This window comes from Apodemus sylvaticus, chromosome 4, assembly GCF_947179515.1.
Source record: "Apodemus sylvaticus chromosome 4, mApoSyl1.1, whole genome shotgun sequence".
Taxonomy (NCBI): Eukaryota; Metazoa; Chordata; class Mammalia; order Rodentia; family Muridae; genus Apodemus; species Apodemus sylvaticus.
This window is the reverse complement of record NC_067475.1, coordinates 81,055,086-81,083,081: the sequence shown is the minus strand read 5'-3', so window position 1 is coordinate 81,083,081 and position 27,996 is coordinate 81,055,086. Positions and strand designations below refer to the sequence as shown.

Below are 27,996 nucleotides of genomic sequence, written 5' to 3'. Positions count from 1 at the left end.
AAGAAAACAAACCAAGGAGAAGAAGCCAGTCCCCAAATCCTATATATCGTATAATTTCCTTCAAATGTCCAATGGCCAAGAAACAGGGGAATGGAGATAGACTGGTAATAGACAGTGAATTCTTCTGTGGGGAGGGATGTTAATAATATTATTTTAAAATTAGATCATAGGTATGGTTTTATAATCTGGAAATATATTAAAAATCTTTGCATTGTACTCTTTAAATAGGTGGACTTCATGGTATATAGATCATATACCCTAAAACTCTTCAAAAGAAAGGAAGAGAAAGGCTTTCTTCATCTCTCTGTACATAAGAACAACTCCCTGGTTACCATCGTTTTCTTGGCTTCAGCCATAAAGTGAAATGTCTTTGCTCAGTTGCATTTCTTATAACCATTTCTTTGAGATGTGTCTCTGCTCTTTCTTTTGTGTGAAAATTTCATATCGTATATAATGTATTTTAGTTATATGCACCCTCCTCTTCATACTCCAACTTTTTTTTTTTTTTTGATGTGGGGTTGCAATAGACACTTTCTGGGTTTTTTTTTTGTTGTTGTTGTTGTTGTTTTGTTTGTTTGTTTTTTGTTTTTTTCTGTTCCTTTCTTCTGCAGTTGAAAAAAAAAAAAGAATGGAATTTCCCAAATTCCACCCTCACTTTTTCCCTATCCTTTAATCAGACCTTTCTCGTGGATCTAGTGTTACACTTGCCTTATAATGATCACAGAACTCTTTTAGTTGAATGTCTAAAGTCACTGAATCCAAGGCTCATTAACTTATTTTTAATCTGGTGAATGTATTCTCTTTCAGGAGTCAGAGTTCTGTTATTTTCCTGTTACAAGCACTTGTCTAAGTATTATTAGGCGTCCACGTCCTGGGTTATTATTTCAATACACACCTGCTTATTATTCATTTCATGCAAATAGCTCTTCATTCATTCAGGGTACTTGCCTTTATTCTTATTTTCTCTTTCCTTTTCTTTCCCACCCATAAGAGGTTTTATCTATTCTACTTGAGACAGGGCTCTCTCAAAGCGTGAGCTCATCTATATCCCCACTGCCTTAACTCAGTCCTCTCCATATTGCTGCCTTATAAAACACAAAGCTAATAAGGTCATCTCTTGATTTGAGAGGCCCTATTGTCTCTGTTGAATCCAAGTTCTATTGACAAGTTCTTTAGTAAATATCCCACGGCCTTTAAGTACTGCTACCTAATCCCATGTCACAAATCAGTTTTTGCCCTCTTGAGGCTGCTTTGTCTCAAGAGGGCAATTCACTTGAATTTCTCAAGGTGAAAGTATTCTTTATCCCTACCTGTTCACTTGTGCCAGCCAGTTCTTTGGCTCGTAATGCCCTCTCTATTTTGTCCAGAAGACTCCATTTATTATTTAAGTTTCTGTTTAAAAGTCATCTATTCATCCTTTAGTCATTTATTTATTGTCTTCTTTGTAACAGTTACTATGCTTGGTAATGAGGTACACAAAACACCTTCTCCTCACTGAACTTACAAAACAGATCATCATTGAAGAGCTAATGAAACTTTCAATCTTCCCAGGCAAGGTTAATTAGTATTTTGATCATAGCTGCAGTAGTAACCAACAAAATACTGTGGGGGAAATGCCTTGTTGTGAAAACTCCATTGCTTTAGTAAACAGTGATGATTTCTTCACATTCAAAAGAATGAGAGTAGTATTTAATTATTATAGGTCATGGAGTCTTGATGGTGTCTTTCTCAGATTTGCTGAGAGCAATAAATGTCTATTTAATGCATTGTTATACTTAGTTACCTTTCAACAGTAATTTTGATGACATCATTTAAGTTATATTTACCTTGTGTTAGAGAGTTAATTGATAGTATAATTATCTCTTATTTTTTATTAGCTTACAGTTCCTAATAAAAAGGCTAAGTGAATAAGGAAATGATGAGCAGGTTTATAGCAACCACAGAAAGCCTAGGATGATTTCTTGAGTAATTGACTTGACTGTGTTATTTTTTATGAAATAGTAATTATAATTGAAGATGAGTATCTGAAGGGATTTAAAAAGTAAATAGATATTCCAAAAACATACTGAAATTCAGGACTGTAACAGTTATCATGCTATATCATTCAGTACAATATGCATTACTCTAATGGCTCCAGGTCGTGGAACATTTATGTGTCAAGCCTCAGTAAAGCACAAATTTCCCTTTAGAAAATCTTCTGGGAATCCCACAGTTGGAGGTTCTGGTTTTAGCTTGGTTCCTTGTCTGTTTTATTAAGACTACACAGTACATAGGTCATCTTGCTTGACCCACAGTGGATACTTACTAAGCAGAGGTTCCCACTAATGTTGTTCTATCTGCATGAAGGCACCACAGATTTCACTTTGTGAGAGAGCACATTCACTCACATTGTATGGTACCATACATTCCACCTGCACATTATTTCACTGAGATTTATACACAGAGTGAAACCCTTACAGAAAGTGGGCACTTCCATCTTCTAGTTGACAGTGCACTGCAAATGTTTACTGCTTTCAAGGGATTATCATTTATTTAAGTTGTAACTAATGCCTGCCATGAATATTTTTAAATCTAAAAATATGGAAATAGAAGCTTTCCAGATACAGGAATTTAAAAATACTTGGTTATACAAATCGAATATAAAATATGATGTGCTAAAATTCTCCAAGATATAGAGTTCTGCTCTGACTGGAAGAATTTACTACTGACTTCTGTTAAGGCTATCAGGATTTATCAGGTATTGTCACAGCAAAGTAGGGAAGGTGGAAAATAGAAAAGTTTTCTAAAAGTGTTGCATCATGACAGCTTTTCTTTTTAAAACTGACATTCTTTCATTCACATAGATTCAGGTTTCAGTATAATGACACTAAAAACCAATAGATGATAGTCACATATGTTGGACTCATTTAACAATAGATGTTATCTAATTTCCCTTATAGTATTTAAGGTACTTACATCCCAATCACTGATTTCAGTAATTAACACTGACTCAAACTATTATACTCTAGTTAACCAACATCCAGGAAACAATCTGTGTTAATAATTCATCATGAGTTCAATGAGCATATTCAGACAAATTGAAATATTTCTTATACATGATTATTTTTAAAATTTTTGATTTATTTGGATTTTAGACCCCTCCCTGATGAGTACTTTTTGCTATAGCAAGCAACTGTCAGTGTTACTGGGTTCAAACCCAGTTGCTCTGATCCCTATTACTGGGTTTAAACACAGCAGGGTAAAGAAAGAACTCTGAGCCAGGCAGTGGTGGTGCATGCCTTTAATACCAGCACTTGGGAGGCAGAGGCAGGCGGATTTCTGAGTTTGAGGCCAGCCTGGTCTACAGAGTTCCAGGACAGCCAGGGGTATACAGAGAAACCCTGTCTCGAAAAAGCCAAAAACCCCAAAAAAACCAAAACAAAAAAACAAAAAAAAAAAAAAAAAAGAAAAGAAAAGAAAGAACTCTGCGTACTATACACAAAGGGGCAAGGTAGGCTGCTCTGAGGATCGTTGGTCTGTGTGTCATGTAATAACACAGAAGGACCATTGTAGTTTTCCATAGCATACCATCAACACAAATTTTGCTTTGAACAGTGCTCTCTGGAATTGTACTACTCACTAGTTGTATAGAAGAGTCTGCTCTATTACATATAATTTTGTGAGTTTTATTTATTTTCACATTTGTATTCTCCATGGAGTCAGGAGGATTCTCCATGAAAACATCTTAATAAGATTTTTGGTCCAAAAATTGTTTCAAAGTGAATATTTAATAATTATTATTAGACAATATTTTAATCTTGTTCTATATTACCCATCTATTTACAGTATATTAATTACCTGGTTGGCTTCCCATACTTTCTCTAAGGAGAACTAAATTTTAAATCTCATGTAATTTGCATGTAAAGATAGTAATTGTATTCCTTCATGTTGTACCCTATAGTTAGTGAATGAATGAATTTAAATTCTGCCTTACTAGTTTTTGTTTGTTTTAATACTTTATTTTTAGTTGATACTCAGTTGGTTAGTTCTAATGTATTCATTAACTAATGAAATCACTGAACACCGTGAATAGCTTATTCATTGATGCCAAATATATTCACTTCTCAGGAGTACCTTCAAATTTTTTAATTTTATAATAGAGTATATAGTCCATATAGTAAAATTGAAAATAGCATTTTATATTCTTTTATGTAGATTGTCCTGATGCATTAAAGGTGTTGTGTATATAATCACATATATGTAAAAGAGTTTGTGTGTGTGTGTGTCTGTCTATGTATGTGGGGGGAGAGGGAGAGAGAAGGGGAGAGAGAGATGAAGAAATATAGGTACAAAATTTATAGATAAATGAATTGAATTCAAAATAATCATTCTTAGTGAAGTTACCCAGATCAGAAACCCAGATATCAATTTTTTAAATTTTTTTATCTCTACATCTTAGTTTTGAATCTTTGTATGTATGTTTCATGTGGGATACCCATAGAGGTCAGGAAATTAGTAAGAGGACATAAGGTGAGTATTTCAGGGGAGAAAAGATAAGCATTATTGTTTACAAGGGAATAGGATAGATGGAAACTGGGTTAGAAGAACAGGGTAGAAGAAGGAATACAGCAGGAACAGCTAACATTGAAGACATTTAGAAAAAGTCTTATAGAAACCCAGTACTGTAGAAGATGTCGTTTGTGAGAAGCCACCCACCTTGTTTTTTTAGAAGATATCTTACTGGTGAGGCTCACTGATTCAGCTAGACCTGCTAGCCTGTGAGCCCTAGCCATCTGACTGTCTGTGCTCCCTTACACTGGTATTGCAAGCATACTTCACTACTCCTAGCCTTTCATATGGATGCTAGAGATTAAATTCATGACCTCATGCTTTCAGGGCCAGTTCTTTACTGACTGAGCCAACTCCTCAGCCTTGGTGAAGGGATTTTTAAAAAGGAATATAATTGGTTGATTTAGGAAAGCCCACAGTACATACATGATAATTTTAGCATCCAGATTTGAAATTTTGTCAAAGAATGGAAAACCAAAAACTAAACATTCAAATTCAGGGCTACCAATACCTTTTAAAAATCAGATAGTTTCTAGTTTTAGTACTTAGAAATTGTGTCTCACAAATTTGATATATGGGTGTGTTTGCATATGGGTTCATACACACACATGACTGTGTGTACATGAGTGGCCAGAAAACCACAATGGATGTCTTCTACTATTTCTCTCTCCCTTGTTTTTGCAGTAGGGTCTGTCTGTGACTTGGCTGAACTGACCTTTCAGAGATCTACCTTTATCTTGTCTACACCTTCCAGAACTGGGATTACAGGCAAAATGTCGGGAGCTATGGTTCTTTCGTTGGTTCTGGGGATTCCAACTTGGATGCTTATGCTCATGCAATAGACACTTTATCAACTAAGGTGCCTTCCCAGGCCCTGCATACAGCATCTTTATAGAAGTACCTTATGTCTTCTGAAGAAAGTATTAAATATTTCTAGGTGGTACTAAACACAGGCTTATACCATCAACTCAAATATCTTTGGAATCTTATTAGAAATAGGACTAGGTTCATTTCTATGTAAATAACTTCATGCTAGCAATTTCAGACATTTGAAAAAATGTGAGTTTTTTTTCCTTCAGAGAATTAGACAAAACCATTTTCCTACAATGAGACCAGTAGCTAGATGCTTGATTAGAAGTCCTGTCCTCCAGGGCTTAATATTCCACATCTTATGGAACATTGCTTTGTATGAAGACTGTGCAGAGAACTGTTTTTGAATTACTGGTTTCCTTGGTGATTATTCCCCTTTTATTAAACATAGAATTTTTTCTTATACAATATAATCTGAATAGCGTTTTCCTTCATATTCTTCTCCCAGTTCCTCCTACCTTCTCTCCTACCTAGATCCACTCCCTTTCTGTCTCTCCTTAGAAAAGAACAAGCTCTAGAAGATGACAGCCAAACCTAGCAAAATAAAATATAGTCAAATAAAAGCAAAACTTTGATTTTTTTTTATTTCTTTCCATGTATGTGTTCTGAAATAAGTAATACTAGTTTTTCTTCAGATTTTCTTAACCAAATCTTAAGCAAATGCTCTTTAGGTGATAACAGGCCCAGTAGGTTACAAATATTATTAGCATTCTAATGCATACAACTCCCTGTTTGGATTATATCTGAGTATTTTTAAAGTTTCGATAAAACATTCATCTTTGAAGACATACATATATGTAGCTACCAAGCTAAATTTATCTTTTTAAACTTTTTTCTTTTTAATTTTTTTCTTTTTTAATTTTCCAGTTCCTAGTACATTAGTGCTTTTGTTTTATCAGCCCAAAGTCACCAGTTTGGCTTTTTTAAAATTAGTGTTAGAGCCTATATATTTTCCTGTTTTCCTTTTACTTTGGTTAATATTCACATCGAATATTCTTTGAGTTAGAGGCCAATTTGTGAGTAATATTTTAATAATTTTTCAAATTTTCTGATACATATTAATACTGTGCATGTGCTTTAGTAGACATTGGACTTGATTTCACTGTATACATTATAGTGGAATCTTTTGTTACCTAATTTATTAATAATTTTATCATAGTAAGTTAACATCTCTTATAATTTTAATTGTTATCAAGAAGAATGTCATCATTTAATTTGACAGAAAATGTAGAAAGATGAATTAATGGCAAATTAATAATTTACTACCTTTGCACAATACTAAGCATAGGGTATTAGAAGGATTGATGATAGAAAAGGTTAACAAATTTTAGCAGCTTTCATTAGCTTTGCAACATCATATGTTTGTGGCACTGACTGAAATAGGCTTTATAGCAAATCTCAGTCTAGGGAACTAATTACTTGTGCCGATTGCTGCACTGATGAATAGGCCCTCATTGTATCATTCCCCCAAAGACAAGGAGCAGCCTGGGGTTCACTACTGCATCCTGGCTGATATTTGATAATAATTTTAACAGATAAATGTAGGAAGGCAGAATGATGAAGTACCTATCCCAGCTCCTTGACTATCAAAGCCCTGCACACAACCATCTGGGTACTGCCTCTTTCCTTCTCAACTAAGGGGAATTTTACATCATTAACTGAGTTCAAACAATTGTCTTGTGCTGGTGTACCTAGTTTGTATATAGTGTAAATTTATTTTGAAATGATATCACTGTATTAGTTTTTATTTATACTAGGTATCCAAACAATAAAGTAAAGAAAGAGAATGAGTTTTAGTTTTCTGTTTTGAGGACCACAGTGCTCACACATTTTTGTGTTTCATTTTGATATCTTTTCTCCTTCTTATGCATGACCAAAATCAACAAAGGAATTGTTTGGTGTTCTTGTCTCCTTTACATTCTCTGAAAAGGTTATTGGATTCCTACAACTTGTAAAGTATTTTCTTTAAGTAATGTACTATTTGTTGTCTGTGGTTTTACAACTTATCTTTTAACCAATAATCAATACCAGCTACAAACCTCTTTTTATAGACGGTATCTTTAAAACATTAAAACGAGTTTGACTTTATTTGGGTGTTTTGGCATTTTCAGTTGGTAAATAGTATTAATTTGTCAAAGCTGACAGGTACAGTTTTATTAGTTCATGATATACAAGTAAGATTTTTGCTTTTTGTTAATCATTCCTGCAGAAGTTTTAATTATGAATATGCTTTTATTTCACTTTTGAAACTCACAAGTTTTCATGCTGTACATCTTTAGTGAATAAATTTATTCTCTAGAGATTTTTTTCACTATGTAACAGAAATAAACCACTATATTAGTATTTTCCTTATAAAATATTTCTCAGCATGCTAGATGTGGGTATTTAACAGCAGAGAAACTTGACATTTATGTGTTGCCATATAAAAGATCTATGTAATTGGGGGAAATATCATAGAACTTGGATTTTAAAAAATAAATTTCCAAAAGTATGCTTTCAATATAGTAATTATTGCACATCATATAGCATGTAGTTTTTAATTAAATAGAATAACAGGCTACATAAAACAGAAATTCAATCTGATTTGCTTGAAAATAGATTGCTGTTTCACTCCACAAGAATGGTTTATTTAAAAACAGTAAATGGAAAAGAAATGCATTTTCTTGTGTTGTTCTAAGCCTCAGGGGCTAAATGTAATGAATATTTTAAGAGATTATTTTAATTAAATTCCTGCACATCTAAACAGAGTAATATTTTATTATCACATACATAACCATGTAACTGAGATATTCATTAAAGTTAACACTTTCTGGACCAAGAATTCATCGTATGATTTACTGACCTTGTGTAAAAAGGCACAAATTAGGAAGAAAAATGAAGGGGGACAGACTTTGATTAATATAGGTAATGCTATACCATATTTATAATAGCCTTTTCCCTATTCTGGTTTATAAATGCAGCCACAGAGAAAGGTGCCCTGCTGAGGCTGAAATGAGGCTGAGATCAGAGCACATGCCACGAGAGTGTGGGGAAACTGATCACACTGTCAGCAATTCGCTTCAGAATGATGTATTTAGTGCTCATTTCACCTTCCAAGAAAAGGAAAGGAGTTCCTTAGACTAGAAGGTGATGTTGTTATTTTCAAGGACATACCTAAGTTAAAGATTGCAGACACAGAGTGTGAGATGCAGGGAGAATTAGGAGGAAGGAGAGGGGGGAAAGGCAGAGCAAACAAGGAGAGCTCTATGCAGAGAGTCAGTGCTTCCACGCTGTTTGATAATTGCTAACATATGTGGCGTCTCTGTTTCATTGTAGTCGTCCTCGTGAGTTCTGGCGCCTTGACTGCTGGGAAGATGACTTGAGGCGCCGGCGACGATTTGTGCGTAACCCTCTAGGATCGACACATCCTGAAGCGACACTAAAAACAGCCGTGGAACATGGTCAGTGTTTAAACCATTCCTTGCCAATAGCAGCAGGTACAGTACTTGGTGATGAAGGGCAAACATACTTCTTAAATACATAGTGCAGCAGAATGTCTAACAGCACATTTCACAGTGACTTACCCCACAGAGGGTTAGTGGGATACATTTTGTATAGGATCTCAGGAAATGATGGTGTCACAGTATATTTATTTGTTACAGTACAAATACAAAACTTAGGAACATAAACCCTTTGTTTCAGAATTTGTCCTTTTAAACAACATATTCAGCTTTGAATAAATTAATCCTTCAAGCCTGACTTTAAATCCATGAGCATAAGAAACACAGAATTTACAAACCAAATAGGTTTCCAGGTTCAACTGCTATGTATAGTTCTCCTCCAGCCGTGGGTTGATAATAAATGTCCGAGTGCCTTGGTACCTGCTGAACCTTGATTTGCAGTTGTGATTGATGACTCATGGACAAGAGAATAGACATTTTCATATGTTCCTATTCTGTGCCATCTTGTTTTCAGAGCTTAACAAAACATTTCCTCCTTTTGTTATGATGCACAAGATGGTGATTCAATTTAGGTAGAAATCTGATAACTTAAACAACTACAAAAGGTCTCTTGCGTTTGAAAATACACTTTCTTTAATCTGAGAATGATCCTTGCTATTTTATAAAATTCTAAAAGCCAGTTAAATATATTCAAGGGGAAATGCCCTTCTCTACATTAAAATTACTTTGTTTAAACAAAATATAAGGTTGTTTAGATAGAAATAGTCCTCCCCCTCATTAGAATATTAGTTTAACATGCCGTAGTTTGTGATGAAATGACAATGAATAGCATAATTAGATGAATGTAAAATTATGGTCAGTAAAGATAATAAGAATTTTCATTGATTTTTATTGTTTCTAACTGGTACAAAGAAATTACTCATGCTTATGTCATCATGTTTCAATGCAGGTGATGATATTAAGAATTTAGATTAAAAATCTGTAGTCTTGGGTTTGGCCTCAGTCAGGCCATTTAACCTCTTGCACTCATCCTTAAAGAGCCATTTCTGGAAGAAAATGTCCACAATATGTCATCAGATATAACACCAAATGTGACATCAGTCTGTTAAAATAAATGATCATACCGAGAATAGTCAATAACAAACTGATCTAAAAGCAGTAATAGTCTTGGGGCCTATGTCTTCAACTACAGGGGGTGGGAAGGGGACATGATGAAGAAGTAATTAGGCTACTTCGCTGTGAGGTTCATTACTCTTTTTTGTGAGGTGGCAGAGGTTCCAGAGTTACATATTTACTCCTTTTTTTTTAAAAAATAAATCTTTGGGTTTTTTTTGTTTGTTTTTGTTTTTGTTTTGGTTAATAATATTTTTCCTTAAGTAAACTTTGGTTGCAATTTTATTCTTTTTAACCACACAGATATTGTTAGGTGTGTTTAAAATTTAAAATTTAATAACTTTTTATTCTAAACTCGTATTTAATTGTAAGTTGTGAGTTCTGGTGTCCATGTTAACAAAACTATATTGTTTCCTTTTACACCAGGAAGGGTAGGATTTCTTTTGTAAAACTGCATGTTGGAAGCTGATTTTTCTTTATTCAGCTTGCTAGAAAAATTCTAGTAATTTGGCAGAGAAATACGGGTAACTGAATTCAAATTGCAGTAGTATAGGTTAAATTCAGAGTCATAAAGTACATTTTAACATTTTGAAGTATTATGTAATTTTTACTGGATAAATTTTATTTATTGTTTAACTTCACCTTTTAAAATAAACTGTTAACTTTCTAAATTCTAAGCACCTGCAGTAATATTAATTAGTAATACATAATTAACACTTTCATACTTATGAATGAACAGCTTTCATTCTTATTATAGCTATTAATTAAATATTGATACAATATTATCTTTATTTGCTTGTATTTGATAGAATTAAGATATTTATAGCAATTCTATTATTTACTAATATCTTACATAAATTGTATAATGATTTATCATAAAATGCATGAAACATTTACTTTTAAAAAAGCACCGAAATCTGTAGCTTAGTAGTATTAAAATTAAATATGGATTATGTTTAATGTAATATATTTAATATTAATATGTTACATACATATTTAGAACAATCTTATAAAAATATATAAGCTAAATTTTATTCTTTTATGTTTTTGTTATTTTTAGTGACAAAGCACATGATTACATACAAATGTTACTATATTTGATGTCAGCTTAATTTATGCTAATATATTCTATAAGGAAAGAGCTTAATTTTTAACTTGATTTTTATAAAATCAAGTAACTTATCAAATTGACATTCAATCTTGATCTTGTGTTAATTATGGTATTTAGTCTTTGAATAATTCCCCAAACACATTGGAAGCTATCAAACATAAGTATGCAAAATAAAACACTTGTTCTGGCCAAAGCAATTAAAATTGTAGTTAAACATGGATACATATGATAGAGTTCAGAATTTAATTTAGAAATAAATATTTCCATGGCTGCTTTGTTAGTGTTATATTGTTTTATGACTTTTATTTACAATTTATTTAACAAAAAAGACAAACATTTTAAAAATGTGGACTCTTGAGCTGCATTATCATTGCTAAAGAAAGGCATCTGAATAGAAGTGCCATTGGATATTAGTGATGGATTTTGGTAGTGAGAGCCATCTTTTTTATAGATTGATTTGGTTTGAAGGAAAGCCTCTGGTGTAAAGGTGGCAGAGTAAATACCTGAAGAGTGATGTTCTCTGTTGCTGCGATCAATACCAGCCCCATGACTCTACTTCTGGCTACCTTCTAGTTAAAAACAAATTTTTTAATTCTGACAATTTAATTGCCCTTACCAAGTTCACATTAACTTGCTTGGGGAAAAGAGCTTTAGGTAATTTTTCAAATACAGACCCTCCAAAGTGGTTATTTATAAAAGTCGTGTTATAATGGGAGGTTCTTTTAACTTTGAAGAAACTATATCATGATTTTAAATTAAAGTAACTATTTTAAACTTATGATTAAATGTTATTTGTGAATAGGAACATCAGCAAGAGAAGATCGGCATTTGGTTCTTGACATTTTATTCTCTTTATAGTTTTAGCATGTATTAGAAATCTGTCATAATGGTTCCTCACATATTTTCAATGCATGGCATCCTGTGTGGTGCTGATTTATGACCTCAGCATTTTATATCTAGAAGGATCCTAAGGCTCAAGTCTTGTCTAACTTCTTTAAAGATAAAGAAACTGAGTTAAGAAAGGGCTAATGTAATTCTTGGAGTATACAAGACTACAGCCTTGGTTAACTGAGGACTGGTTGGATTTTCATGTCAGCATGCATTGTCTTCAAAAATTTATTGTCAGATATAATTCTTAAAGCCATGCAAAATATGTTTAAATAGTAAGAAGATATTCTTTAATTCAACTGGTTAGTATCAGAATATGATTTAATTCAAGACAGTTTTATTTTGTAAAGAGTGTGCATGATGATGGAAATTTATGAGAAATATTTAACATAGCTTTAAGAATATGTTGTTAATATATAGAATGATCCTAATAATTTGGATTCCCAAGAATGTCAAATGATGGAAAGATCCTAAATGAGATAATTTTTCTGGTAATTTTAGCAATATTGTTCACTATTGTTTCCTTTATAGGATTGCTATGCACTAGATTCTCTGTGTAAAGCTTACAGAGACTGCAACACCATTAGGATATGTGCTTGGGTTATCTTTTTCTAAAATTATCCTTTGTACTTTCAGGCAGTTTTTCTAGAATATATTTTATTGGCTGGAAACCCTAAGGAAATTAACTATAGAGGAGCTCTAACTAGATTAAGATAATAGTTGACTGAGATACTCTTTTTGGATTTTTTTCCCCCAAGACAGGGTTTCTCTGTGTAACCCTGGCTGTCCTGGAATTCACTCTTGTAGACCAGGCTGGCCTCGAACTCAGAAATCCGCCTGCTTCTGCCTCCCAGAGTGCTGGGATAACAGGCGTGCGCCACCACCGCCCGGCTCTCAGATACTCTTTATGTGTTACTGGTCAGAATACAGTTACACTATTTGCTTTACAACACATTGCATTGCTACCTATATCATATTATGTATGTTTGATGTCATACTTATAGCTCAATTGTAATTTCATTTTCTGAAACAAAGTAGCTCTTTCTTAACACATAAACTGCTTTCCCTGCTAGAGACTCCTGGTTCCTGCTTAGTGAATGTTTAAAAGGGGTTTCATAGGTTGTAGGTAAATATTTTCCTATGCTTATTGTTATTATATTTCTATCTTACTTACCTGCTCTGTGTTGTACAGATAAATCATTTCATGTCCATAACATACTCCTAAGAACCTGAATTTTATATTTTGAGGACAAGCCTTTCTTTTAGGCTTTGCTTAGCTTCAGTGAAGTAAAGATATGTTCATGATAATACTTTGACAAGCTTCTTTAATTCTGTGCAACAATGTAATTAATTATTAAGCTAGTGTAAATATTAAAACGAAATATGGCATTAGATAAATGTATCAGTTAAATTATTAAAATTTCATTAAAAATTTTAATAGCAAAATTATTTGTCTTGCACTTTAAATTTGAACTAAAAGTAGGTTCTTAACTTCATCCAATTAGGCTTTTAGACTTCAGAATATTTGATACTTATTTATAATTGTTGATTGCCTAAAAAAGCAAATGAAAGATAAAATGACATCTTTCCCTAGGACATATAAACATGATAATTACCTTTTATTTTATGCTTGGGAAAGTTTTGTTCTAATTTGGAAGGTAAAAAAAAGTTCTTTAGCAGAAAGCTATTAGACCACTGAGAATTGCAGACCAGCGCATGTGGTGTGTATTAGAGTACTGTTGGTAATTTTACTGCTGCTAGCTTAAAATCCTCAAGGGGAAGTTAATTACAGGAAAGCCATTCTAAATATCAGTATGCTGCATATTTTCTATGACAGGAGGTTTTTCAGTTGAGATTGAACAATTCCAGAATCTGAGCCTGTAAAAATAAGTAAATAAATAAATTAAAGTGGGTGTTTGTTTGTATGCATTGAGTACAGTTTAGTACAGAAATTTTTTTCATGAAATTATTTAATTCAAAAGGTACCGTGTTTCATCATGAGTCAGCGTGATGAGAGAACATTTAAAACGTTCAAATCCCAGTTGGGAGTTATGACACATTGTATTTTTAGTAGCCATTATACCAAGCTATTTTAAACCATGGCACATTGCTACCAAGAACTGCGTTTTTTTTTTTTTTTTTTGTAAATGTTTGCAGATTAAACAATTTTCTTTTTTAAATAAACTTGGTGTACCTTGGGATCCACATGGTGGTGATGCAATAGAAAGTAATGAACTGCTTTGTCTCCCGTGCTTTGTCTCAGGCACAGTTAGGTTATGATTACTTTTACTTGTTGTAATTCTTACTTCATCTTTTAAATTCACTATGAGAAGCAAAGAATTAAATAATTATTTAATTCAGCAACATTCATATTTGCACAGTAGTTTTCCCTTTCTGTCACTCTCTTCTGTCTAAGAGCTGGTGCAGGACAGACAGGGCTTGGCCTCCGACTCTGGCGCCACCATGCCTGGTTCTGCATCATCACTGCAGTTGTCATGGGTTCTTTACCTTAGGCCAATGATAGAACCTCTCTGAACCTGTTTTCTTATCTAAATTGAGGAATTACCAGGTTCCTAAGAATTAAATGAGTTAAATATGTAAAATAATTTGAACACTCTGTGGCATATGGTAAGTGCTATGTAATATCCTTGTTACTAGTATTTTTGCTTTGAAAAGAGTTATAAATCATGAAAATGAAGAGGATGTAGCGCACCAGTTCAGTAATAAAACCTAACTGGTGAATGGAAATGTCTTACAATTTAATGTGTAAGGAAAGCTCAGTTGATACTTCCTTTTAGATTTCTCAGTGGTCAGGGTTCTTATTTTTATTTGTTTAGTCAAGTTGATTATGTTTGAAAGATCATGTTTTTATTAAGACAATTTTTATTTTAGTGTAGGGAATCTATATGTACTTAATTTAAACAAAGATAAATAACCATAATGTTGTTTTTCCCAAAAGGTAATAGTTAATTGGTATATTTCCTTTTGGCTTGGAAAATATAAAGTGATCTAATATTATATATTAAACGTTTAATATTAAACTTCAGGTATTTACTGAGTTTCTATATTTTTGCACTGCACTATGTTCTTTTATAGAGTGAAAAAAAGGGAAATTTTATTTACCTGTAGAACGTACTCAAAGCTAAATACAAAGCATTTCTTCCCGTGACTTCTTTATTTAATATAAAAGCCCAAAATTCTGTTTGGTGCCATATATATTGCATGTCAATGATATGCGCGATTAAACCACAAAAAATAGTAAATAAGCCTTTTACAATGACCATGACCCATACCCATAACCACAGGTACTGAGATCTGCTGAGATAAGCAGGCAAACACACACAGGAGCAGGTGGTTAGCATCATCTGTAGGTAAACAACCACTCTAAGCCAAGTGCCTCTCAACCTTCCTAATCCTGCGACCCTTAATACCGTTCCTCATGTTGAGATGATCAACTATAAAATTATTTTGTTGCTACTTCATATCTGTAATTTTGATGCCCTTATGAATCGTAATATTAATGTCTGATATGCAGAATATCTAATATGCGACCCCAGGAGGTTGCAACCGCTGCACTAAACCCAGGCTTTATTCATTTTTGGGTTTGAGCTTTATATCTGGGCAGAAACTGCGGTGGGGCAAAAAGCCTAACCATCAAACTTCCACATCAGTAGCTCCGGACTGCATGGGCCAGGTGCTTCACCTCCCGGGGTTTCCCTTGCTAGAATCCCCTTCCTGAACTTTCCCTTCCACGACAACCTTGAAAGAAATTGAAGGTTAGGAAAGAAACACCATTTCCTGAGCTTTTCAAACAAGCCTTAGCTGCTTGTCTTCTTCCCCCCATCCCCGAGAAAACTGCCCGCCAGAAGCGCCAGAGTGGCGCTGGAGTGCAACTTGGGGTTCAGCCGCTCACCTTCCAGCTGCAAGCTGACTCATTTCTTTGGTTCCACTGCCCCTCCTTCCCTGGCCTTGATGCCTAGTCCTGAGGCCACTGGAGGCTCTTTGCCCAGAAGCCTCTCAGCCCACTGTTCTGTTATGATTGCCCCCGGGGCGTCTCAGCCCTTTAGTTTAAACAGCGGAGGAGGGAGTGGGGAGCCTCTGCTTCCTTTGCTACAATGCCCCCCTCTCAATGTTTGTGTTAGTGTTGCGGGCAGGGGAGGATGTGTGAAAATGTGGGAGAGGGCCCTGGGCAGGAGGGGGCTGAAGAACAGAACGCTGCTGCTGCTGCTGCTGCTGCTGCTGCTGCTGCTGCTGCTGCTGCTGCTGCTGCTGCTGCTGCTGCTGCTGGAACTTTTATTAGTATCCCATAGGGCTTTGGGGTTTGGGCCTTCATCCTCATTGGCTGGTGTTCATCCCCAAGCGCTGACCACTCTTCTGGACACTCCCTGACCCTTTACAAATTACACGCCAGTGTAATATATTCAGTGAAATGAATGGCTACTCATTATTTTTCCATGTTAAATAAGCATTGTTTCCTAGACTAGGTTCTGATTTTTCCCACTAAGGAACAAATTGTGGGGGAGGGGCGCTGCTTTGGGATCCTTTCCTGCCCTAACTATAAGTAAATAAATGGCAGGGTGAGCAGTGCAAGGGTCAGATTTAATGGGATTAGGGTGCTTGTTCAGGGTAACATTACACTAGCTTGGGGAATCGAGTTTGTCAGAAGGAGCGTGTGTGCCATCCCGGTCGCTTTACCACTGTTGGTAACTGTATAAAAGATTGGCCATCTTTGGCTACCTACCCTTTCTGCAGCCCTACCCCGCCGCCAGAGTGTTTCTCCAGGGCTGATGGACAGCTTTGTTTCCTTTTCATTTCAGCTGCAGATGAAGACATCCTTGCTAAAGGAAAACAGTCCATCAAGAGTCAGGCTTTAGGAAATCAGAACTCTGAAAACGAGGCCCTCCTGGAAGGCGACGACGATACTCTGTCATCCGTGGATGAGAAAGATTTAGAGAATCTTGCCGGTAATTCAATGGCTGTGCAGATATTTCAGCTGGCTCTGGGACAATGAGCATCTAATTACTTACTTTTTCAGCTGTGACCACTGGGGACTACCAAGCCTACATCCACAATTACATTAACTAGAAATTGGTTTTGTTCTTCCCAATGTTTCTCCCTTCATCTTCTATAATTGCTTTAATTTTTTCTTCTTCCCAGCCCTCTGATTTTCCTGATCTTTTGCTTTTATATATAATTTCCATTGAAACAAAAAAAATTAAAAGCAGCTACAACAGAATTGCTTCATGCAGCCTTTGGAAGTTGCCATACTCTATAAAATGAGGATTATAAGTGAAATTCTGCCCGTTTTGTAAACAAAGCTTGGAGGCAATTTGCTTTAAACATAGACTTTTAGGAAAATACTGACTATATAAGTAAGTCACTCAAAAACTGAGCCTCAAAAATTCCTTGAGAGTCACACATTTTTCATAGTTATAGGAATTTTGATTTATATTTAGGAGATTCTCAGTTTTATTTTTCTTATGGAAAAAAATTCTCTTGTTTAGCCTGAGGTTTTAGTCATCCATAGAAGACATTTTACCTTTAATGTCTATGATTATTTTTATCATTATTATTGCTATTATTATTATTATTATTGCTTTTTCTTGAGGAAAATATGAAAAAAGCACAGTTTCTATATGTGAAAATTACATAGTTTTTATTGCAGTGAATTTAAGAGAATAAGCATTTGAAAGCTTTTATTCAGCAATATACCTCCAACCTTGTGCTGTCATGCAATATGAAAACAAAGCTGGAGGCTGATTACCCTGTTTGATGACCATAAACCTCTCAACATAAAATAAAATTAACCGGAGTGCGTTTGTTAAGGCGGATGCTGTTTTCCTGGTATTTTCTTTCACATCTGTTTATCCATCTCCTTTTTTACTTTACCTCCATTCTTATGACTAACGATATGTTCTCACAGTAATAGAGGTGAAAGGAAGTTTAATTATATAATCTTGACAGTGGCAATGGGATTAAGAAGTAATCCACACTAATAAAGTGGTATGGGTTAGAAATGAAGTGGAAATTGTCAGGGGTCTTCTGTAGAACCCAGGCTGCCCCAGCTTCTGCAGCTGTCTGCTTACCCTGTAATTGAATGTCTGAGAATGATTGAAAAAATGTTATTTCTTCTCAGGATTACATGCTAATGTACAGAGGGCAAAAGGAGACAGCAAAAGAACACATAGCTGCTTATTCCATCCATTTACAGGGATGAGCTTTGGGAAATCATGGCTGCTCTGAAGCCTCTGTTCCCCATCTGCAAACACAATGCATTGTACATTGGGAATAGAGGGCAAACCTGCTCTGATCTCTGCAGAGCATCCCTTCTATTGTCCTACTGGCACACATTAAGATTGATGTGAGATTAAGGACCATCGCACTTCAAACAATCGATGGAAATGTCAATTCATCTGAATTTTGAAACACTTATTCTTCCATTGATTACCTGAATAGGTGCACCTTGTTTACAGGCACTATATTAATTCAGAATTACAAATGCCACTCTTCTCTTTGACTGTTTTTTTTTTTTAATACAGGATTTGTACAATGAGAAATTGTAGAATTTCAAATTATTTTTGAATCTATCTCTAGGTATATATGTATTATTTAATTATATTCAGCTTATTTTAGGGCTAGCTCTAATGTACTTTAAGCTGTTCTGTCTATAGCACATCTATTGTTTTCAGTAGCAGTCTGATTTGTCTCTTTGATAAGCCCTGTGGAGATTTGATTATTCCAATAAAAATTCATTCACTTGGAAACCCACCCTCCAGCTGTTTACTCCCAGAGTCCCTGAACTACACTAATATTAGATTTGGAGGCACTGAGCAATATTTAACAGTAGAAAGGACACTTTGAAAAGAAATATTTTTACCACTCTTGTATGGAGGGAAAGTTACCATAGAAGAGGTTTTGTTTGTATTAAACTGGTGCAGAGTCTTTACCCCCAGAAGATGGTCTGTCAGAGGATCCCACACGCTCCACTCATGAAGCTAGTCTTTTGTGTTCATGTCTCAGCCAAGGTCTAAGTCACCTCTGGCCTTGGAAGCCTACTGAGGCCTCCTTGCCCCTGGTTGTTATTCCATGTTGTTGGCAGCCTGAGGCTGGCTTTCTAAATGGACCGTGGATGTACTTATTTCGGCAGAGCCTCCTTCTTACCTAGAGAGTAGACCAACATTTTAAACACTCCCTGTAAGATAACTGCTTCTTAGCTTACTATTGTCCTTAACTGCCTGTTAGGAATCTTACAGTATGAGAACCCTAACTTTGCATCTTCAGAGATAGCTTCAGGATAGAGAAGTGTAGAGCTCAGCAATGTGCTTACAAGTAAGAATTTTCAAAAATTAAATATTATTTTTTGGCAAAGTTGAGTTTTTAAAGATTTGATTGTAACTTCTATGGCTTATCTTTTTCTCTTGGAAGGTCCTGTTAGCCTGAGCACGCCAGCTCAGCTTGTGGCCCCCTCTGCTGTAGTAAAAGGCACTCTCTCTGTCACCTCCTCTGAACTCTATTTTGAGGTGGATGAAGAGGATCCCAACTTCAAGAAAATTGACCCAAAGGTGAGAAGATGGCGAGGGAATTTATTTATTTTGTTATTATGGGATAATGCATTCTACAAATTAAAACTGGAATTGGTAAAATCTCGTAAGCTTAGTTCAAAGCTTACGCAGAACTGCCACTGATTACTATAAAACAGTTATCAGTTCTAGCTTAAGACTCTTTTACCATCTTGTTAGACTACTGATGTTCATTTAAATTCAAAAACAATTCCCACTTAATTGCATTTATCATTAGTTCTTCAGGAGAAGAGACCTCAGGGAACATTGTCTATAAATATATTCTGCCTGAAAGGGTCCAGGGTGAATTAAGCAACAAAATTTCAGTGAGTTTGAGAGTAGAATTGTTTTATTAGCCTTTATATTTTCTGGATATAACACCAATATATCATTATCCTTGCTTTGTCCCCATTGCTTACTATTCTTTGGTGCACATGAGCATATTCTACCAGAGTGTGATACCTCTGTTTCCCATTACCTGTGGTAGCTTTTACAAGGCACTGAATAATTTCCTATTCTTAAATAAAAATGTAATTTCCCCTTTCGAAGGTATTTTGATTACTTTTCAGACCATGGCAGTTTTACTTTACTTAGAAAACATTTCTGTTTTTTAACATAGTCATAAAGACAAAATAATGTTGATTTTATGAAAGTAAGTGGTATAATTTGTTCTGAGACAAAGCAGTTTATTGAAAAATAACCAAGTAAGTGTCCTGTAGAAAGAGTAGTGGTTTAAAATGGAATAATTAATTTTACTGGCTTGTAGTGTGTGTGTGTGTGTGTGTGTGTGTGTGTGTGTGTGTGTGTGTATGTGTACACATACGGTATGCACGTATTCTATTTCTCTTCAGTTTTGGAATCATGTGGAATTGTGAAATCTTTATAATTTGGAAGTATTTCTAAAAAACTTTTGAGAAAAAATGTTATGATTTTCTGTACTTTACAGACAAATCATTTATTTCAGACATGTTTACTTTAGTACTTTGTTTCCATATCACTATCTGTATTCAGGGAGAACTTGCTGGAGAAAGTTCACATGAAAAGAAAGCTGTGAGAGAACTGGTTGTTTGCAGTTAGATAAATCAGTGAATCCAGTACGGAGAAAGTTGAATTCTGAAATTTTATCACCTAGAAATGTTTTATAGTTTGTCTCATGGCTAAAGCATCTGAAAATTTGTTATAAATTCATTATAAAAGGTTACCAAAATTACTTAAACTCTTGATTCCTGATGCTTCAGAACTTCAGAGAGACTGAGAATTCATTCATAATTGTTTACTATACTTTTGGAACAAACATAGTTTAAAATCTAAAATCTGATCAATGTTGTTTAACAACCTTTTTCAAAATTAAGATCTTTACCTTTGAGAACAGGTTCTTTGAAGTTATTTGTTCTTTTATAGGAAGCTGTAGCTTTTAAGTTTTCCTTGTCTTTATGTTGCATAATTAAATTAGCTTTCTTTCTCTGTTGCTTGTAAAACATAAAATATTTTTCCTTAATCTAGAAATTTGTCTTGTACTGCAATGTAGTTCTCCAGACATCAACATACTTGAAATTAACTTCAGCAAATTATTGATAGAATCTTTGATTTAATATTGATATTAATGCTAAAAGATATTTTTATTGTAAATACCAGCACTTTTCTTAATTACAACATTTTTAACATCAAAAACCTTTTTAAAACTTGCATTAAATAAGGATGTAAGGATATCAAATTGGGAATTTTTTTTTCTTGTCAATACTTAATAACTCTTTTGTAAACTAGTTGGAGAAGTGCTGTTTCATGCTAGAAATGCTTTTTTCGAATGCATAAGTCATTTTTTAAGAAAGCGTTTTAACCTTTTAAACCAAATACTGTGCCTTAAATGATGTGTGTACACCTCTGAGTAACTATTGTTTTATATTTCCAAACATATTCCTTTGAAGTTTATCTTAAAATTCAGGCCTTTTTCTTAAAAGGATAAATTGTTTTATTGTTTAAAATAATTAGTGAGTGCACTGAATTAATGAGTTTGTTTTTATTTTTACAAGAACACACACACACACACACACACACACACACACACACACACAGAGTACTATGTACATTGAAAGGTCAAAGGTATTTTCAGAGAAGGTTGCCCTTAAGCTTATATTTTTGACACAGAATTATTTTTCCCAGGGCAGCCTAGAGCTTATGCCTGTTCTGTCAAGTGACCTGGTACTTCAGAGCCTGAGGAGCTTCCTGGGCTCAGTAATCTTAGTCCTCCTGTTCTTAGCACCACACACCCCTCCCCCACCTAGACTTCTCACCAGAAAAACTGTCTTTTACATTTTCTTCTATATCTTTCATTTATAGATTAAAAAGACATTGAAAAATAGATTAATTTAGAGAATAAAATTTAAACATTAGAAGTAGTATTTTAACATATTCTGTTCCTTTACTTCACATGATCAAATCTTGACCTTTGGCCAGAAAAGAAACAAACCAGTTTAGGATAGTTTCAGTTTTACTAATTATTTTTTATTCCAGTTATTTTATTGCATATAAAAGAAATCTTATCAGAGTTGAAACATGAAATGAGTCTGTGGGATTGTTACCTGAGAAAGCAGACTATGGAAGTTACTTTTCCTATTTCTAAATTTTTAGAGTAATTGTTTAGGTCATAAAATAGTTTTAAGATCTTTATATATAAGTAGATTCAAAATAATTTTTGAAATTTTATTAAATGGTCATGCTTATTGCATTTATAATTAAATCATTAAAAAAAACAAAGTAGTTATAAATCTGAATTGTTCATATTACCAGTTGCTAGAGCAGAGAAATACTGCAGTGACTATTTTATTATTTTTAGTGTCTTTGATTTACTTGCTAATTTTATTTATTATTACTACTAGTTGAAACCTAAAAAGAATAGTTGAAGAAAGATAAAATGGCGTCATTCTTTAAAAAGAATTTTAAAAACATTTTGAACTGGATTTAAAGCCTTACAGCATTAAAAATACCCGATGTAATGTGGAAAAGTTTTGAATAGGTTTTTTTTAATTTCAGGATTAATAATATATTGTTTCACACTTTTCTTTTTTTAAATATTGCTGTTAAACATAAAATATATGTTATATTGAATTAAATTCTTCTTTTACTTTTTACTAAGGATTTTTAAGTCTTCAAATCAGAGTTCAAAAGAAAGCTTCCTGTATTTAGTTCAAGTTCACATCTTGTAAGTTAGAAAGTGATCTCATCTGCCTTCATTCAAGAACAATCCGCAAGCAGCCAATTACAATGTAAAGTAATATTTTTATTACTGGTTTACTGGTTTCAACAAGACATTTTAGGGTGGGGGAGAGGTGCAAAAAGAGGAAGCAGGGGCACATTGACATTGGCACTGAGACACATTTCACATCATTAAAACTTTGTAAAAGAAATTTCACATATAGTTAAATAATTATTTTCACTTGGTGACAATCATTCAAGCAACTCAAAACAAGGAGGGGCGGGTGTAAAGAAGGAAAAGAGGGGAAGCTACTATACATTGATTTGAAAAATGTACCTTGGGTTTCATTTTGTGTTGGCAAAGCCGGATTGCTTCTTTTGTGCGATCTTTAAATTCACATTGTTTGGAAGGAAACGATCATTTTTTGTTCAAGAATGTGATTTTGGGGGGATTGGTTGGTTTGCCCTCTTTTGTTTGCTTCTTAATTAGGATGTCTTCTGCCTACTCCGGTTCTTTCAGGTGATTTACATAAAAGTTTTTGCTGTTGTTGTGTGCTCTGAGAGAGCATGCCCATTTATGTTGCTTTCCACGCAGTCGGCAGCACTCTATAGTTTGTCCAAGCTTTTGGGATTGGTGAGGATTTCCCTGGCCAATCTCCAGGTCTGCTTGGCAGCGCTCTCCAGGGCCGAGTGAGGCTTGCCCTGGAAGAGGTCGAGGTTGGGCAAAAAGTAGTGAGGGCAGCGGCGGCACTGCAGGCAGGAGATGAGCTGTAGCAGGATGCCATTCAGACGGTCGCCCAAGCAAGCCTCGTCCCAGTCCGTTTCCCTCGGGTGTTTCTCGCACTCGTACAGCAGCAGCGTCTTCATGTGGTAGTTATTGAGCGGCTGGCCAGGCAGCTCCAGGTGGCGGTCCCGCAGCGTCTTCAGCACCGAGAGGCACTTGTTTCTGCAGCCGCCCATGAGCAAGCGGTTCTCCGCCTCACCGAACTGCAGCACCCAGGCGTCGCTTTCTGCGGAGCTCTGCTTGCCAGTCAGCGAGTAGCACTCCTTGGAGAGCAAGTTGAACCCTTCGGCCTTGACCTCCGCCACCCGATTGGGGCCGGGCCAGGGGATGTGGGGCATAGGCCACTGTGCCGCGCTGCGAGGCCAGATCCCGGTGCACTTGAACGCTGGGGTGATTTGCACCACGTAGCGCTCCCTGATGCGCAACTTGACCTCACTAGTGTCGGCGATCATTTTGACCACGTCCCGGTAGCTGCACTTGTCCACCGCCTGGGCTACCAGTGTCTGGAACCGCGAGCGGATCTTGCGTGCAGAGAGGTAGCCAGACGCTGTGATGAACTCGACCCAAAGAGACATGCTCCGCTTCCGCCCGTCGCTTAGTTTGAGCACCGCACAGCCGGGCAGAGATCCGTCGTCCACGAAGTTGAAGACTCCCATCTGGTTGAGGTAGAGTACCACCTCGAACTCGGTGGGCGAGATGACCTCCAGCCCCTCGTAGCGGGCGTCAATCTCGCTCAGAGAGCTGATGAAGCGCGGCTCTTGCACCTCCACTTCCTTCAGCACATCCGACACTACCTTGCAGACTTCTCGGATGGTCTTGGCGATCGCAGCCTTGCGCGCCTGGCAGCGCTCGGTGTAGTATTTATTGAGCTGGTAAACCAGCTTGGCCTGAGCGGCGATCATGTTGGGGCACAGGTCCGGGCTGTACACCGGCGTCTCGCAATACGTTGAGGGATCCAAGGCTCACGCACTGGTGGTGGCCCTGCGGCTGTGGAAAGGCGGTGCGTTCCCCCTGAAGCCCCAATTTCACTCTTGCTTTCCACCTGGGCTGACCGGCTGATGATATAGCCGGCTGGCCTTTTCTTTTCCCTCTTTGGAATTTTTTTTCTTCCGCAGAAAATTAGAAAGAATATTATTTTGGGGGAAAAGTACCTGCAAAAATAAAGACCAATCTCTCCTTGTGCGGGAGAGATGGATGAAATAGTGAGAGAGAGAGAGAAAAAAAATTAGGTTACCAAGAGGCTAGGCTTAGATGTCCGCAGCAGCCACGATTGCCCAAATATCTGGAAATGAAGTCTTATAAGTGCCAAAGTAAATTTAAAAAAAGAACAAAACATTCAGTGGTTCATTCTGAAACTTCTTCCTCGATGGTTGGATGCCTTCACTCAGCGTAGGTGATGCCTTCCTTACCCTCCCCCAAAAGGAAAGTGAAGGATGTAATTAATGCCGGGAGAGCGGCGAAGTACAGCTCAGGCCGCAGCGCACTCTGAGGTTTGCAGCCGCCCCGCTGTCGCAGCGTGCTAGTCTCCTCTCTTCTCAGGGGGTTGTGTCGTAGCAGTTTTCCTGGCTTCCTACTGGAGGCGTTGTTGGGATTGGGTTGGTTTGTTTGTGGTGGGTTCTTCCTGCCTTTCTCTAGGTGCAAACTGCTGCAAGTTGTTTGATATTCTTTTCTGCCTTGTTATTTATACTTTTGGCCCTAGCAAAATCTATTTAGTGTGACTAAGTCGTTGCTTGCGTTGTATCTGGTGTGCAATTCTAAGGAGTCCGGGTTTTTCCTCTCCTCTGGGTTGTGTGCGCAGTCTCTACCTCACCCCCTTGTCCTCCGATACCAGCTCCCCCACCTCTCTCTCTCCTCTCTCCTCTCTCCTCTCTCCTCTCTCCTCTCTCCTCTCTCCTCTCTCCTCTCTCCTCTCTCCTCTCTCCTCTCTCCTCTCTCTCTCTCTCTCTCTCTCTCTCTCTCTCTCTCTCTCTCTCTCTCTCTCTCTCTCTCTCTCTCTCTCTCCCCTTAGTTTATGAATGGTTCTGGGCCATCGTGAGGGGGTGGAGCTTCAGTTCCTACAATCCCTATGCAAGCTGTCAGTGCTTTAGCCAATCCGAGAGAAAAAGAGAGAGAGAGAAGACAAGCTTGGAACCATAGCAGCCATCACACTGCACTTGATAAAGGGAAGGTGGGGGAGTAAGAAAATAGGACAAGACAGAAGTCAAATGCTCTCACTCGTTTGATAGTCCCATCTTCTTTTTATCCTCTTTTCTTACAATGAAGAGAAGGAGAGGCTTTATAGAGGGGTTCTTCTGGGTATGGCTGAATCAATTGCCTGGAAAGTAGTAGTGGTTTTAGTGAGCTACACTTTTGTTTTTAATTCTCTGAACATTCTGCAGAAGGTGCAGACTCCAACACACTGTCTTTGGCTTGAAGGCAAGTGGGAGCAGGAAGGGGAGCTTGGGAAAGGACTTAAATTTTGTAGGTTTTTTCCCCTTCTCTTTCCCTCCCATCCCACTGTTGCCAGGAGCTGTAGCAATTGCTGTGTATGTGTAAGGGAGGGTATAAGATGGCAGTCTACAACCATAAATCTCTATTTATGTCAGTAATTCCATATGCTGTTAAAATGCAGAGCAAAACAAAAACTAGGCCAGATGTGTTGTTTGATCCTTATTTCATAATTTAGATTTAGGTAACTTTGTGTCATTATTTTACTGTTACAAGAACTAACCAATAACTAGAGAGAAAATATGAGAGTTTTGAGAAACAATGTAAATTTATATTAATATACATCATTTGGTTATACTTGCTAATTAAAATAAGCTACTAAAATAGTTTAGACCTAAGATGAAGGAAAGAAAAATTGATCCTGAATTCAAGCTTTCTTAATTTTTTAATACTGTGACTTTAAGTATGAACATATTCTCAGGCAGTCCTAGGTTAGAATAATTTTATTTTCATAATTGATTCTTGCTTTTAAAGGAGTTGAATGGGACAAAAATCTATAACTTTCCTGTTATTGATTACCCAGATGGCCTTTCTCCTCCCCTGCATCTCACTAAAACTCAGTCAGTCTTGTTCATTAGAAAATGTATTATCCTTAACAAGCTGTGTGATTGTTGCCTTGTAGGACTTTTGGAAAAACAAGGGCTGCAGCAAGGTGACTGACTTGTTACTGGGAGTTTACCTCAGTATTTAATATGTCGGGGCAGGGGGTCTCAGTTGTTTTAATACACTCAGGTAGTTAAGGGCTATTTTTAGTTTGATTTGGCAGATAATTTTTATGCCGGGGGTAATGCATAGGGGAAATAAAATCTTTAGCCTGATTTGCAAGAAAGCTATGTATAACTTTTGTAAAACCCCATAGGAGAGTTTGACTTGCATTTTTGAAACCTACCAGAACCTGAATTCAGTTGCTATCTGGAAAGCTAATGTTTCTTTCTACTTGGCATGAAATGCTTGGATCCCTATCCCTTCCTTCGTCCTTAGTCTTTGGTGGTCCAGAGGGCTGGAGACCTGACCCGCCTCCACCTTGATGCTAAAGCTCCTTTCTAAGGGTATTTGGGTTTTTCTTTTTTAAATCAAGCCGGATTTATCGCTTGGGGGCCATTTTAAGTAGGGAGGAGTTGGGAAGAACCTTGCAAAGTAAGCGTCTAGGAGACCCGAGACAGTAGTTTCCTGGGCGTTCCTAAGGGTGAAGGCGCTACTGGCGGCTAGTTGCGGCCCTAGCTGCGGAAGGGCCGGCGGGAAACCGCTGTTCAGGGAGGACCCAGACCGGGTAACTAGCGCGTTCTATAGCCCCTGCCTAGGACTTGTTACAGGCCAGAGGGGTGCACTCCCGTGGAGTATGGGACCGTAGGGAAAAGAAACTTGGAACAAATCCCACAAACAGTGCTGGGCTGGAACTGGTGGCAAGGCCCAGATGCAGAGCTCCTCCACATCCTCCAGGGGCCAGGTCTGCAGCATGAATGCGGCCAGAGACGCCTGTAGGAGCCCTTGTGATGCTGGCTGTACCAGCTCTGCCTGCCACATCGTCACGCTGCAGGACACTAGCGCCCATTGCATTTACCTCTGCCAGTCTGAGCAAGTTTCCTCACACCCTTGTCTACCGTTTCTCCACTTCTTCCTAGAGGCAAGGATGATAAAACGTTACAAATGTTTTGATTTAAAAACAATTCATTACCAATTTACCCTGTCTAAGGTAGATGCTCTAGTAAATAATAAATCAGTTAAACAAAGGCGACTTTAATTTATCGCTGTGGTGCTAATTAGAAACATCATTTGAGCAATAAACTTAAACACTTCCAGCAAACACTGCACCCCCTCCCCCTTACCTCTCTGCCTGGGCTGAGAGAGCAGCTTTCTGCTGTTTGAGGCTCCTATCCCTGGTTGAATAATTGAAGGGGGAAATGGTATCTGAGGAGGCTATAATTGAAGAGCCCCTGTCACCTCTGCTTTTATGTATGTTGGTGTAGAAGTCCATCAGCAGCTCCTTGATGGTGTATTAAAACG

At 36.7% G+C, this 27,996-nt stretch overlaps 2 protein-coding genes across 7 annotated transcripts in view; one reads left to right on the top strand and one right to left on the bottom strand.

The window, feature by feature from the left end:
- Lrba (LPS responsive beige-like anchor protein) overlaps positions 1-27,996 on the top strand; it is a 583,194-nt gene that overhangs the window by 314,757 nt on the left and 240,441 nt on the right. For all 6 annotated transcript variants that reach the window (XM_052180236.1, XM_052180237.1, XM_052180235.1 and 3 more), the window contains exons 38-40: positions 8,734-8,858; positions 16,788-16,934; positions 19,396-19,532. In XM_052180236.1, the coding sequence (XP_052036196.1) occupies positions 8,734-8,858; positions 16,788-16,934; positions 19,396-19,532 (409 nt within the window). The remainder of the gene's footprint in view (positions 1-8,733; positions 8,859-16,787; positions 16,935-19,395; positions 19,533-27,996) is intronic.
- Positions 22,718-25,346, bottom strand: Mab21l2 (mab-21 like 2). The gene has a single exon (XM_052180244.1). The coding sequence runs from the start codon at positions 24,405-24,407 to the stop codon at positions 23,328-23,330; it is 1,080 nt and encodes a 359-aa protein (XP_052036204.1). The 5' UTR covers positions 24,408-25,346; the 3' UTR covers positions 22,718-23,327.

Bases quoted from the DNA above. Each gene is read 5' to 3' on its own strand.
- Mab21l2 (XM_052180244.1), bottom strand. From the start codon at position 24,407: ATGATCGCCGCTCAGGCCAAGCTGGTTTACCAGCTCAATAAATACTAC.